Here is a 15,289-nt window from a genome sequence, read left to right on the forward strand (position 1 = left end):
AGGGGTCCTTCGGGGCCAGATAGAAGAGATCCTTCTCACTCAGGAGGACCACTGGCCGGGGCTGGAAAAGGGTGTGGTGAGACAGGGCTGACATCTGAGCAGCATCTTCGGCCCTACCGCAGAAGGGGGAGAGGTCATTTTCCAGGAAGGAGACCGGGAACCAGCTCCCACCAGGAGAGGCTCTGATCTCATCAAAGACAGGAGGTGGGGCGCTTGACCAAGGACAGTGACAGTCGCCCCCCCACGCCCTGGCAGGGCTTCTGTGACTCCTGAGACCTTTGTTAAGCTTCTCCCAATGACCTGTTACCTAGACACCTGCTGGACAGGGCCTGGGGAGGGGGTCTCGGGCTCTCCAGGCAGCCTGGGTGGAATGGGGAGAAAGAGCTGGGGCCTGCCCTCCGGGAGCTTGGGGTCCGGTGGGGGGACACAGGCCAGGCCTTGGGGGTTCAAGGGAACCAGAAAGGGTCCAGAAGAGCAGCACCTGAGCCATCATCAGGGGAGGACACGGGGACCATCAAGCTTGACTGACTAGGACAGAAAGCTTCAAATTTAAATTGCAGCATGAAACACACTGTCACGTTGAAGCCTCCTTCAGTTCAGTTCAGTCTCTCAGTCATGTCCGACTCTGTGACCCCATGAACCACAGCACGCCAGGCCACCCTGTCCATCACCAACTCCTAGAGTTTACCCAAACTCATGTCCATTGAGTTGGTGATGCCATCCAACCATCTCAGCCTCTGTCGTCCCCTTCTCCTGCCTTCAATCTTTCCCAGCATCAGGGTCTTTTCAAGTGAGTCAGTTCTTCACATCAGGTGGCCAAAGTATTGGAGTTTCAGCTTCAACATCAGTCCTTCCAATGAATATTCAGGACTGATTTCCTTTAGGATGGACTGGTTGGATCTCCTTGCAGTCCAAGGGACTCTCAAGAGTCTTTTCCAACACCACAGTTCAAAAGCATCAATTCTTCAGCCCTCAGCTTTCTTTATAGTCCAACTCTCACATCCAAACATGACTACTGGAGAAACCATATCTTTGACTAGATGAACCTTTGTTGGCAAAGTAATGTCTCTGCTTTTTAACACACCAGAAAACCTTCATGTATGTGTGACACTTAGTTTTAAAACTTACCTCAATAGTACTGCTTCTGTATCAGGTAGATTGAAGGACTTTCTCCAGACCTTTGTGTACCTTCTAATTCAGTTCATCTACTTTGAATTAATATTTTTCCTTGTTTTTGTTTATATTTAAGAGATTAAAAAAAAATAGGGACCGTACTCCTTTTCAAAATACACCTGTGAAAGCTGTGAATTAAGAATTTATCACCCTTTGAAGTACTAAACAAAATGACGAGAGTTACTTTTTTTTTTTTATTTTAACACAGAGTGAAATTGTGTTGGTGATACATCAAAGGATAGATATCTATAAATAAAATATGGGCATGTTTCCTCGCTGCCTAAAACGTACATAAGATTTCAAAGAGGTTGAAAAATTAGGGAAGTTTTCTTTTTCTGGAAAGAAAAGTAGCTAATTTTTGTATCGGCACCTCGCAGGGCGTGCTGAGGCTCTGAACACGGGAGGTTGGTTTTGATGTCTGCGGAGTTCTTTCACGCACGTGGCTGGCTCCGTTTGATCCCTCACACAGCCTTAGCAGGTGGACGCAGCAGGATTATAATCACCATTTTACGGATGAGGAAGTCAGGAGCCATGGTTAGGTGACTTACCCTAAGGACACGCCAGTAAGCAGCCCACCCCAGAATCAAAATCGTGATGGTTTCCTGGGTCCCCTTCTGCTCTTTTCAATGATGTCTAAAGACCCTGATGTAGACAGTATGCTTGATGTGTATTTAAAATGGCTTACACAATTCCATAATACTTGGGTTTATTTTTTTCAATCTCATGAAAACTTGTTCAGCTGAATGTGGATTAAATTTCATGAAAATCCAGTTGCAGGTGATGAGAGGTGCTGTCGATGGAAATCACTTTTATGTCTTTTGCTTGCTCAAAGGGTTAAGCCAAGATTAGCTCACACTGGCAATATGGACACTGGACTAATTTGTGTCTTAATCGCCAGAATTCTCATCAAAATAAGATTGGAATTCTTGTCACTGAATATGATTTCGGAACAGTCCTTACCAAATTCCGTGCTCAGATGACCTTTCCTAACTCCCTGTTACTGTTGTCTGATGTTTTAGTAACGGAAGCGGAAGTCACGAGCCTGCAGAAGGATCCTTAATCTCCACTCATCTCTTTTGTTTTCTTTTCCTCCCCATTGTCTTTCCCTAATTTGTGAGTGTGAGGTTTTTTTTACTCATTTAAGAAAATTTTAGAACACCAGAATTCTACAAGTTCTAGTAACACTGTCCACTCAGACGTCTCTCCCCGTCTCTCAGTGGCTGTTAATCTGTCCACTTTCCTTCCGTTTTCTTTGTGTCAAGTTCATTTGAATTTCAGAAGGGAAAATAATAAGAATCTTTTTATTTCCCCTTTAGTTTCCACACTTATCATAATTATGTGAAAATAAATTTCTCTCTTTTTTTTTTTGGTCTAGATTGAAATTGGAAGAGCGAAGGAAAGAGCTGCTACAGAAACTTGAAGAAACTACTAAACTAACTACGTATTTGCATTCACAACTTAAAAAGTAAGCCGGTTTGGTTCTTGAGGGGAAATTTTTTCTTGGCTACATTCAGGCATGTTGCAATTCTGCTTCAATTACCTCCTCTTTATTTTTGATGACTTAAAAGTAAGAAAATAGTTACACTAGTACAGTTAAAACCTGACCAAATTTAAAGTTGGAGAGATTTGTTTGTTTGCTTTCATGAACCCCAGGGTCCTGTTTGGAAGCTGTTTGCAGTGTGTTGGGAAGAAGATATATTTGAATGATCAGGACATGCTTAGGAAAATAACACATTTCTCCACATCATCCCTTCTTTTAAAAAGGGAGATTTGCCCTAAAATAGCCACACATTCACTTCCAAAATATACACAGAAAGAGGAAGAAAAGGAGTGAGCCCAGCAGCCTTCCTCTTTAGAAGCTGAAAATGAAATCTTTTACAAACAATAAAAGATTTTCTTCTTTAAAGTCACTGCATTAACCCTTCATACTGTTTTCCCCCACACACACACACTTTTATATATTTTTAATTGCACCGTTGCTTCTGGATATTTATGCAGATAGATTTATCAATAGATGTTTGATCGCTTTTTAAATTTTTTGTAAACTTTTACCCGAGGAGGGTGATTTTGGTAAGGGTAGGATTGCTCCTTAAAGAGTCTTTAGAGAGCCAGGTTGGAAACGTTCGTGACTAGGCGTGGAAACGTGTGGTGTGGCAGCAGGTGCCCTTTCCCTGGTCGTTGACCTTGATCTTTGGCGTCACTGGGCTCCTTCCCTCTCTGCCGAAGGAGCCAGCAGGGGCTTCCATCCACATCATGGAAGTTTTTTTAAGTTTTGTGTTTTAAGTTTTGTCTGGTTTTTTTTTTGGCTGTGCTGGTTTTCCGTCACCGCATGGGCTTTTCTGTAGCTGCGGCGAGCAGGGGCCGCTCTCTAGATGTGGCGCTTGGGCTTCTCGTGGCGGTGGCGTCTCTTGCTGCCGAGCGCAGGCTCCAGGGTGCTGGGGCATCAGTAGCTGCAGTTCCCGGGCTCTAGGGCACAGGCTCAGTAGCTGTGGTGCACGGGCTGAGTTGCTGCTCCGCATGTGGGATCTTCACCGCTGCGCCACCAGCGAAGCCCGCGTCCGAGTTCTCACTGTGCGCCTTCCTCTCCCAGCCTCTCCGCCAGCACCCTGTCCATGTCCTCCGGGAGCAGCCTGGGCTCCCTGGCCTCCAGCCGGGGGTCCCTGAACACGTCCAGCAGAGGGTCACTCAACTCCCTCAGCTCCAGCGAGCTCTACTACACCAGCCAGGGCGACCAGCTGGACGCGGATTATCAGTACAAACTGGACTTCCTCCTGCAGGAGAAGGGCGGCTACATGCCTTCCGGCCCCATCACCACCATCCACGAACACGAGGTGGCCAAGTCCCCCAGCCAGCCTGGCCAGAGCGGTCCCGGGGGGGCGGCGGCCGCAGCCCCAGGCCACCCCGCCCCCCTGGCCGAGGCCCCCAAGTCCGTGACATCCCTGTCCTCGAGGTCCTCCCTGTCCTCCCTGTCCCCGCCCGGCTCCCCCCTGGTCTTGGAAGGCGCGTTCCCCATGTCTCCGCACGACGGCGCGCTCCATCAGTTCTCTGCTGACTTTGAGGACTGCGAGCTGAGCGGCCACTTTGCAGACATCAGCCTCGGAGAGCATCAGCTGCTGCTGGACCCTGACCCGGGAGGAGCGCCCCCGTCTCTGCTGGACGAGAACAAGGAGCTCGGCGAGTGTGCTCAGGAGCCCCTGTACGAGGGGCCCGCAGGTACACGGAGACCCCGCCCTGAGCTGCCCCCGCTAAACCGTCTCAAGGGGTGAGGGGGTTACTTTTTCCCTGGGAGCAAGTATTGCTACACGTCCCCCTTCTCTTTCTGCTGCTCTTTTTTCATTTTGGCTTCATTTGGGAAAGAACGTTTATTGCTATAACTTGCACATTTTTTTTTTCTCATCAAATACAAATCGCCTTCCATATTTAATAGATTTAACCGTTAAATGTCCATTGTGTCATCTGGAACCCTGCTGTGTCCTGCAGCTGCCTGGGGACACACTTTGTGAACATTCTTCAGGCTTCCAGATAAGGGTCTGTTTCTGAAACAGTGAGGTGGGGAAGAGGACTTTTTTTTTTCAAAGTTGGCCTAAAACAGATTCAAACCAAGGCAATTAGCATAGCAGCTAATTAGGACCAAGGTTCAGTGTTTAGATTGCTGTGGGAATTCTCTATAAATACAGTTTCTGCTTCATGCCAGACTCTCCCTTTCTGCGAGAGTTAATTTGGAGAAAGCGGTCCCAGCCTGCGGTGTCGTCCTGCCACCTTCTGGCTGCAGTGCTAGTTGCCGTGGGGTTGAGTGCCCACTCCTGCCTCTGAGCTCAGAGAGGCAGAAACAGAGGGGGACGCTAAGACGCTTTAATTGCTTGCCTTTGCGAGGCCGGAGCTTTTAATACAACAGATGTGGTTGTAAAGATCCCGGGATGGCGCGCACCTTGGTTGGCAGCTGATCACAGCTGTGGTCCAAGGAGTCCGCCCCAAACACGATGAGAAATGGACTCCAGCGCCCGGGGCACAGACAGAGATGCTGCGTGGTTCCTGTGCCGCTCGCCCGGCAGGTGCCAAAGCTGCAAGTGACGTGTTACGGAGATAATTAGCTGCAAAGAAAATGAGCACCGAAGCGGTGTTTACAGAATGGCTCCAGCAAAGCAGAGACCTCCTCGCGCCTGCCCCCGGGAAGGCGTGCGGTGTGTGGCACTGGGGCCCGCCACCCCCTGGAGCCAGCCCAGCCTGCTCTGACATCTCAGGGGCCCTTCAGTTCCAGCGGGCACATCGCCCCGTCTCTCAGGCTCGTTAGTTCCTCACCTGCAAGGTGGGGGCCAGACGGTATCTACCTCATGGGGTGCTGGGAAGGTTGACGCTCTCATAATGCATCAGGGGCATCAGCCATGCCTGGCGCTCAGCGTGCAGCTCACGGGAGTTAATATCATCCTCGTGATGCTGAGTGATGCAAACTCTGCCAAACCCAGTTCCTACCACAAACCAGATGTCCCCAGACATCTACGAAAGGAAGATAAAGCAAGAGAGAGGGAAGAAAGAGGAGTGGGTTTTGTGCCTTTCTCCTGTGCTCCGGGCCTGAAGGACCTTACAGTTCCTGAGTACATCCTGTCCGTGCTGGCGGGCGGAAATCAAGCCAGAATACCTCCGAAGTCCTTCCGCTGTCAGTCTCTGCCACCGTCGCAGTCAACTTCAGGCTGCTGTGGTTACTCCTGGGGTAATCAATAAATCATGTCATCACCTTCACCCCTCGTGAAGGAGGGGTGGGCGGAGAGAACGCACTGCATCATCAAGGAAGAAGCATTCCCCCTGCCTGAAATAAAAAGGGCAAGGCAGCCATCAATCCGGAATCTAGAGCCTCAAGACTTAAACATCTTAACAAGATGTAAAGTCATGACTCAGAAGGGGGGCGAAATGCATACCAGCGTGGATCCAGGCTCTCCGCCGGCCCGAGGATGAAAGCGCACCACGGGCTTGCCGCCTATTACACGGGGGCACAGCTTCAGACGAGGCTGCCGGCTCTCCGCAGGACGCCTGGCCATGAATATGAGTCAGAGATAAAAGTTAAGTGGGAGTCGTTGAGAATTCAGTAACTCACAGTTTTTAATGGTATTTAGCCAGTGAGGAATTCTGTAAGTCAAAGATATTTCCCCTTTAACTTCTATTAGAGCAGCAGCTGGGGAGATGGAGACTGGAGAGAAGGGGCGAGCAAAAGAGGCAGAGACGTTTCTTCCATCGAGCTCCAGAAGCTGTTACAGAAACTTCTCCAAAACTTGAGGGAGGCAGACAGCTTCTCATCCCTGACTGTGGCGTCTGTAGTGAACCCCGAGACAAGGGAGGCAGGGGGCCCGGGAGAGTGTGTGCCGGTGATCCCTCCCCTCAAAATATCCCGGGACAGGGGAACACCAGATTCTGCCTCAAATAATGACCAAAATAACGAGCCTCCCAGGATTTTGTAAGTCATAGCGCCTGGAATCATCCACCTCTGTTGATTTGAAGAGTAACATCCTTGATTCTCAGTGGAAATTTTATTTTGACTTTCTCGGAACCAAACCATGTGTGTGCGTGCACATGTGTGTGTATGTGTGTGTGTTAGACTTAACTTTTCCTAAGAAGAAATCCTAATGGCTGCTATCACTTTCCCCTCCCTAGATGTGGAGAAATCGTTACCAAAAAGAAGAGGAATCCACTTGCTGGGGGAGAAGACCGCCTGCGTGTCGGCTGCGGTCTCGGATGAGTCGGTGGCTGGGGACAGCGGGGTCTACGAAGCGTTCGTGAAACAGTAAGGACCCAGCCCGAGCGGCTGCTACACACGCCCGGGCGCGTGGGTGACCAGCCCTCCGTCCACTCGCTGCAGCGGGAAGGGCTGTGGGCATCAAAGAAGGTCGGGGTGCCAGCAGCGTCCCACTGGCAGGGAAGTGAGGAACAGGGTGATGTGCTCGTCAGCTGAGCCTCTTAGAGACGTAAACGCGATTTTTAAAATTTATTTATTTGTGTCGGGTCTGGGTTGCAGCACTGGGGATCTCCACTGTGGTTCGTGGGCTTCTCTAGCTTCGGCGCCCAGACTTCGTGTAGCTGTGGTGCAAGGGCGTGTTGATCTGAGTTCTCAGACCAGGGGTCACACCCGTGTCCCCTGCACACGACCACCAGGGAAATCCCGCAAGCTTGATTGACTGGGCACGCGGCAGGGACCGCCCAGTGCCTGCTTGGCACACAGAGCATCTCGTGTGCGCAGGTCTTGGGCAGCCCAGTCCGGGGTGTGGCATGTCCCGGGGAGCCGTGGGAAAGCCAGTCACCAGGCGGGCCTCCCCCTCGGGGCCCAGGTGCAGAGTCCTCCTGACAAGGGGAAGCCAGATTTGAAAGAGCGAGCTTGCATTGGGGTCAGGCCCACGGGCCGGTCCAGGAGTGCCATTAGTTCAGGTTTTTGTTCAGAATTGGTGAGGGGCAGACAGTTCCCAGGTGGCACTAGTGGTGAAGAACCCGTCTGCTGACGCAGAGAGATGTAAGAGACGTGGGTTCAATCCCTGGGTTGGGAAGATCCCCTGGAGGAGGGCATGGCAACCCCCTCCAGTGTTCTTGCCTGGAGAATCCCATGGACAGAGCAGCCTGTGGGGGGGTGGTGGCTACAGTCCGTGGGGTCGCAAAGAGTCAGCCACGACTGAAGCGGCTTAGCACGCACGCAGGCAGACAGCGACCACAGCTCCGCGTGCCCCGGTTCACAAGCGTTCACCCGCGCCTGCCCGTGCCCCGCCCGCAGGCCCAGTGAGGTCGAGGACGTGCCGTACAACGAGGAGGACGCCGCGGTCATGGAGACAGCCCAGGTGCAGATCGGGCTGAGGTGAGGACGGCTCTGGAAGGGCGGCTTCTCGCCTCTGTGCACCGGCGAGTGGCCTGTGCCCTGCCTCATCTCATCCACTTCTCTCTGAACAGATACGATGCAAAAAGGTCGAGTTTCATGGTGCTGGTAGCACAACTCCGAAATCTGCACGCCTTCCTGATACCTCACTCTTCAAAAGTGTAAGTAAAATCGCTGGAGAACAAATCGAAGAACTTCAAATTCATCTGGCAGTTCATCCAGGTGAAGACACGGGGAAAGACATGGCAGGGCTGGTCATGCCTTCATGAGCTCTAGACAGAGACGAAGAGTGGGTGATGCGGGCCCACCCCCGCCTTTGGTTTTATGAACGGGGCAGTGAGGTGGGGTTTTAAGGGGGTGGCTCCATCACCCCAGGAGCCTGCCTCCCAGTGCTGAGGTTGGGGGCACCATCAGCAGTGTTCAGGGATGACTGGCTGATGATTCCATCAGTGACTTCTCCCTCCTAATCGAAGGCAAAAGGAGAGGGGGAGGCAGAGGATGAGATGGTTAGATGGCATCACCAACTCAGTGGACATGAGTTTGAGCAAAGGCCAAGAGATAGCAGAGGACAGGGGAGCCTGGCATGCTGCAGTCCGTGGGGTCACAAGGAGTCAGACACGCATCAGCCACTGGACGACAACAGGAAGGCAGAGAAAGACGATTTCTCCTCCTGCATCTCCAGCCTTAACGGCTGTGGCCCGGGGTCCACTAGGGTTTTCATGCTGAGTCCCGGTAATCAGTGTTGATACGAAATACAGAAATAATATGGCCTTCCTCAGTTCTTCACGTGAATTTACAGTTTTTATGATCGGAGAAGGATGCTCTTTAGAATGTGAATTAGAAAGCCTGGAAATGGGGCAGTGGGGAGGGATATTTAATGGGTATTCTCTTCTGGGAATTTAACAGAAGATACCTCATGCTGTTTATAGGAACTGTGGGTCCTCATGTAATGTGTGCTCAGAAAACTCACTTGAATGTGGTAGTAGATGGTACCTGTATTTGTCAGACTCTTCCTCTGAATTTGACAAAGCATAAAACCGTTTATCATATCTGAGATGCTAGGCAGTGATTTTTTGAACTGTTAGAAATTCACCCCTCTTAAATTGTCATAGCTGTACGCTCCTTAGTGTTTTTTTTCCCTCTGGAAGGACAAGGTGTCCCATCCCTAGGGAATGAGCATCAGCATTCCTTGTTTAATGAGGATGAGTGTTCTTTGGGACACAGTCACCCGTGTCTACTTGGGTTCCCAGGTCCAGATGGTGGTCACTGTGGCACCGGCCGGACGCGGGCAGGCAGGATTAAATCCGTCCGCTCCTGGGTCTTCGTTCCCCTCACTTCCCTACCCAGGGCCTTTGCTGTAGCCTCAGGGTGAGGGGCAGGCTCGGCCTGGCGTGGTCCAGGACGCCAGGGGCACCAGCATGTTAGGAACAGAGCCTCCGAGCCCCCGAGCATGACGACGACGACCGTAGTGACCTCAAGCCTGGGGTTGGCGATGAAGTTGGTGTCCCCAGCGTTCCTCCCCTGGAAGGATCGTTTCAGACACCAGCTGCGAAGCCAGGATCGTTGAACCAGTGAATCCATTTCATCCTTGCTCTTTGCAGGTATTTCCGGGTTGCTCTGCTTCCCTCCTCAAGTGACGTCAGCTGCCTGTTTCGAACAAAAGTGCACCCAGCTGCGGAGTCCCTGCTCTTCAATGATGTGTTCAGGGTGGCCGTCTCCCAGACGGCCCTGCAGCAGAAGACCCTGAGGGTGGACCTGTGCTCCGTCGGGAAGCCCCGCAAGGAGGAGTGCCTGGTAGGACCTCTCGTCTCAGCCTTCAGATGACACCACTGGACGTGCTGAGAGTCCCTTTCCAGTGGCCATTCCGCCAGCCCCCAAACTACTGCCTGTCTGCCCAGTGTCTCTGACACAGCCCAGCGGTGGCTTCATTTCTGCCACCATTTCTGAAGTCTTGATTTCTGCTTTCCGTTCTCTTTGTTTCAGACCTTTCTGATTTGCTTAGCAATTATGATCCTCTGAAAAATCGAGTTCTTTATTTCTAACCTTTGGATAAAGAACTTTGGCCTCTGTTAGGCCCATCACTGTAGAGTATGCTTATTTATTCCCAATATGAGCCCGGTGCTGGGCACTTTACATACATTATCTCACTTGATCCCCTCAACAGTCTTAGGAAAAGGGTATGATGACATTTACAGATGAGGAACTCCTTAGAGTGGCCATGTGTTCAAGGTCACACAGCTCATGAATATGGATAGATATCAAAAGGACATCCCACCCCTAGTTCACTGTTCAAATTTAATTTAAGCAGGACGCTGAATAAAGTTCCTTACTTCAGCACATTCTCCCAGCGATGGGGTTAGGGCTTGTTGGAAGACCAGTGTGACTGCTTAGAGCAATAGGATACTTGCATACCAACACAGAAGAAGTCATACGTCACTAATAGTGGGTTGAACCCACCGTCGTGTACAATGACCAGAGCATCATTACATCCCTGTAGAGTTGCAGATGCAGGTGTCTAGAGGTGTGCCCAGGTGTGCAGGAAGCTGTGCGGTCTCCAGTCGAAACCCACGTGTTCAAGGGTCAGCTGTAACCCCAATCTAAAAACCAACCGTGGGATTGTTTCGAAGTCCACTTATACACAGAATGGTTTTTTTCCCTACTAAATTGGTGCCATAATGCTACATAATCTATAGTTGGTTGAATCTGAGGCTGTGGAACCTTGAATATGGGGGCCAACTGGAAAGTTAGACGTGGATTTTCAACGGCAGAGTGGGGGGTGCTGTCGGCCCCCCAACCCTCATGGGATTCAAGAGTCACCTGCATTTTTTTTTTTTTTTTTACATTTCTTACTTAATCACACCTGAAAACATAAGACATCTCCAGGTTTAAAAAAAGAAATTCACCAGTGCTTTGTATCATGAGTATTGCATCTTTTTTTCTCTCTATGACAAGCTTGTCCAATAATCTTCATTATATTAGAGGAAGCAAAGATGAATTGAAACATTTCATTTTCTCTCTCTCTCTTTTTTTTTTTTTTTTTTCGCTTTTTTCCTTTCCTTTCACACAGGCAGGAACTCAGATCAGCCTGGCGGACCTACCCTTTTCCAATGAGATTTTCACTCTGTGGTATAACTTACTTCCTTCAAAGCAAATTCCCTGCAAGAAGAACGAAGAGGAGACTGAGGACTCGGTATTTCAACCAAGCCAGCCGCTCGTGGATTCCGTAGACTTGGTGAGTCAAGTCTTACTGAGACACTTAGGTCTGCAGTCCATCTGAAATTAATCTTTGTGTAGGCTTTGAAATAGAGGTCAGGGTCGTTTCTTTTTTTTATCCATGCGATAGCCAGTTGACCTTGGATTGTTTGTTGAAAATACATCTTTCCTAACTGCACTGCAGTGTCAGCTTTTATCCTAAGTCAGATGACTTCTGCGTGTGTTAGCCTGTCCCTGAACTTTCTATTCTGTTCTGTCGACTTAGTTGTCTGTCTCTGTCTACAATCTTAGGCTTTTTCAAAGTGAAGGCTTTCAAGAATTCATCATTTAGAATGATTTTTTCTGAGGCTATTTCTAGATAATTGCTATCAGATTAAGGAAGTTTCCTTCTCTTTCTAGTTTGCTAAGGGTTTTATTGTGCGTGGATATTGGATTTTATCAAGCATTTTTACTGTATCTCCTAAGATGATTACATGGCTGTTTTCTTTTATTCTCTCAATGTAGTGGACTATACATTGATTGACTTTTGAATGCTAAATCTGTTTCAGATTCCTGGAATAAAGCAGACTGAATTGTGGTGTATCTAATGCATGTTTTTACGTATATTCTATCATAAAGAATATTGAGACTTGCTTTATGGCTTAGCATGTGTTCAGTTTTAGTATAAGTTCCATGTACTCTTGTAAAGGATGTATTTTCTGCAGGTCACTTTGTTAGTTTTGCTTTTCAAATCTTCTGCATTTATGATTTTTCAATTTGCTTATTTTATCACTGTTTAAAGGTACAGTAAAATGTCTAACTTGTGATTATAGATGACTGTTTCTTCTTTTAGTTCTGTTAGTCTTTGCTTTATGTATTTTGCATCCAGGTTATTAGATGAATATAAATTTAGCATCTTATTTTATCTTTCTGTTCAACTGACCCTTTTATCATTATAAAATATCACTCTTTATTGCTGATAACACTGTCTGATATTAATAAACATATCAGTTTGGTTTTTTTTGGTTAGCATTTGCATGGTTTATCTTTTATTATTCTTTTACTTTCAACCTTTCTGTGTTCTTATATTTAAAGTGTTTCACTCGTAAGCAGTACTTAGTTGGTTTTGATGTCTTATCCAGTTTTAAAATCTTCTTTTAATTGAAATATTTATTTACACTTAATGCTATTATTGGTATATTTGTCTCTGAACCTTTCATCTTACTCTTTGTTCCCTCTTAGTCCTTTTTTCCCCCTTCTTTTGGATTAACCAAGTATTTTAAACTTAGATTTTTCTTTCTATAGATCATTAATTAGTACTACAGTCTTTTCTTTTTTGCTGTTTCCCTGATGATTACAGCATGCATCCTTGACTTATTAGAAACTTTGTTAAATTAATGCTTTTTGCTTTTTTGCAGATGGTACAAAGATTTTTAACGGCTTTTCTTTTACTTCATGATTCTCTTTCCTCCTCCTGTGCAATTACTGGATATATTTTAGTTACATTTATCTTAAATCCCGCAACACATTATTGTCATTGTTTTATTGACAGTCAGCATTTATTCAGGTTTCCCTATGCCCTTTAGCCTTTCTTTTCCTTTCTGCATTATTGTGCTTCCAATTCAGGGCATTCTCCTTCTGCCTGGAGAATTTCCTTTAGTGTTTTAGTACAAGTCTGTTGGCATATTCTTTCAATTTCGTTTGTGAAGGACTCTTTTTCCTGCATATTCAGAATTCTAAGTGAGTGATTATTTCTCTGGACACATTGAAAACAATGTTTTGTTGTCATCTTGCTTTCATTGATTCTGTTCAGCTGCTGGAGGACAGGCTAATTGTTGATCCTTAAAAGGTATTACACCTTTTTTCTTCCACTGCTTGTAAAATTTCCTCTTTTTCTTTGGTTTTCAGCAGTTTCACTCAGATGTGCTCATGTGTATTTCTGTTTATTCTCATTCAATTCTCCATTATTTCATCTGTTTTCTTGAGCATGTTAATTACAAAACTTTTACTTTCTTCCCTAAATAATTGTAGTATATGGATCACCGATGGGTCTGTTTCTTTTGCTGGCCATTCTTCTTGGATTTCAGTCGTGGGGTCCTGTTTCCAGCGGGGTGCTGGGTGTTATGTATGAAGCGCAGAGGATCTGACGGGTAGCTTCCTCCAGAGATGATTCAGTATCCTTCTGGAAGGCAGATGACAACATGGGCAGCTTACCTGGATCACTTGAGGGACCTGAATTCCAGATATTCTCTTCCTAGGAAGAGAGTTGCCATGAGGCACCTGAAATATCTGCTTACCGTTGAGCCTCCTAGCAGCTGGTTTTACTTTCTCAGCTTCTCACTCTGCACGTATGTGGCTTGGGGGGGCAAAGATCTTGATAGGAATATTGTACAGAATATCAGGCCCACTTCACAGTTTATTTTCCCTGACCCCTCATAGGCGGACTCCTTGTCCTCAGCTCTCTTTCATCTCCGCATCCTCCCATCACCGTCACAGTCCCGGGCAACCACAGCCCATCACCTGTGTGCCTCACCACACACCCCCAAGAGGAAGAGTGGCGTTATATTTCCTCACACTCCCCTCCTCCCTGGGATCTTCGCCCTTGAGTCCTAGCTGCCTTGGTTGCTCTTCGTTGCTTTGAAACAACTGGAGTTTTTTGCTTTTCCTTTTATTGTATTCAGCTTTCATATTTGTTCTCAGCGAGAGAAGTGAGTCTCATACTTCCTTCTCCTCCACAACTAGAAGCCTAAGTCCCCGTCTGATAAGCTTTTAAATCATTTCTGAAGTTTGCGGTGTTAATTGCCCGACGTTGTACCTTCTCCAGGATGCAGTGACAGCCTTACTTGCAAGAACATCAGCTGAGCTGTTGGCCGTGGAACAAGAGTTAGCCCAAGAAGAAGAACCAGGGCAGGAAGGAGAGCACAGAGGTCCAGACGGAGATTGGTAAATAAGAGTTATTTCATTCTGCTCCTGCGATCTCAAAGAGGGTGTGTTTAGTTTCTCAGAACAGTTTGAAGGACACCTTCATGGGTTTAGATCTTGTTCTGGAATTAATGGAAAGTAACACAGCTTCAGGGAGTGGCCCCAGGAAAAGCTGCCCCTTGGTTGTTAGAGAGTTGAGAAAGTAATGGTGGGATTGTGGGCCAAGTTACTAACATGTGAGCAAGACTCTCTGTCCTTACCTCAGTAATTTTGACAGACTTCCTGAGCTTTTCTTGTTGGTTTCTTTAAAGTCTAAATTATTTTGAAAGAGATGACAGTTTATTACAGAGTCACAGATAAATGTAAAAGCGGACTCTTTCTGTAAACTACTGAAAGTGCCATGTAGGCTCTGGTTGTTCAAAATAGGTTTTTAGAAAACAGCTTCTGAGTGGTTACTTATCTGTTTGTTGCCACTTCTCACCTTCTTTTACTGTTCCCTCCTCATTTTTCGTACCTCAATTTTTTTTTTTTTAAAGGAAAAAAAGGATTATAGCCTTTGTCTAGATTCATACACGTATAAAGAACTGTGTTTCCGGGTTTGCATTGTTTTCTCTAAAAACATATTTTAGTGAAGGTGTCAGGTTTTTTTTAGTACATATGTAAAATCATTTGGACTAACCTTGTATGTATTGTTACACTGTTATGTTTGAACTACTGTTGACATATATTTGCGTATACATAGATATATAGCAGCATTTGTGGGTATGTTTGTATGTATACAAGACTTTTTACAAACTTGGAGTAACAAGATATAAATAACAAAATTGTGGACATTTGAAAGAAGCAGCTTACTACAGTGACGTAAAAAGGTACAGAGATACCTTGTTCTCATCAAAAGTCCTCTATAGTGAATAAAAATCAGAGCACTGCAAAAAAACATTGAGTATGAGAGTGATAACGAAGTTCATCATATCTTTAAATACCTTGCATATATAAAGTACAGTCTGTTTCACAGACATTTCAAAAAATACACTTAGAGGGTCTTCCCTGGTAGTCTAGTGGCTGAGACTCCATGCTCCCAATGCAGGGAGCTTAGGTTTGACCCCTGGTCAGAGAGCTAGATCCCACACGCTGCAGCTGAAGGTCTTGCATGCC

At 47.0% G+C, this 15,289-nt stretch overlaps 1 protein-coding gene across 2 annotated transcripts in view; it reads left to right on the forward strand.

Moving 5' to 3' along the window:
* WWC2 (WW and C2 domain containing 2) overlaps positions 1–15,289 on the forward strand; it is a 145,291-nt gene that overhangs the window by 111,196 nt on the left and 18,806 nt on the right. For both annotated transcript variants that reach the window (XM_043453956.1, XM_043453957.1), the window contains 8 exons: positions 2,549–2,638; positions 3,764–4,386; positions 6,817–6,946; positions 7,922–8,002; positions 8,095–8,181; positions 9,622–9,814; positions 11,088–11,252; positions 14,037–14,155. In XM_043453956.1, the coding sequence (XP_043309891.1) occupies positions 2,549–2,638; positions 3,764–4,386; positions 6,817–6,946; positions 7,922–8,002; positions 8,095–8,181; positions 9,622–9,814; positions 11,088–11,252; positions 14,037–14,155 (1,488 nt within the window). The remainder of the gene's footprint in view (positions 1–2,548; positions 2,639–3,763; positions 4,387–6,816; positions 6,947–7,921; positions 8,003–8,094; positions 8,182–9,621; positions 9,815–11,087; positions 11,253–14,036; positions 14,156–15,289) is intronic.

Source organism: Cervus canadensis, chromosome 31 (assembly GCF_019320065.1).
Source record: "Cervus canadensis isolate Bull #8, Minnesota chromosome 31, ASM1932006v1, whole genome shotgun sequence".
Classification (NCBI taxonomy): domain Eukaryota; kingdom Metazoa; phylum Chordata; class Mammalia; order Artiodactyla; family Cervidae; genus Cervus; species Cervus canadensis.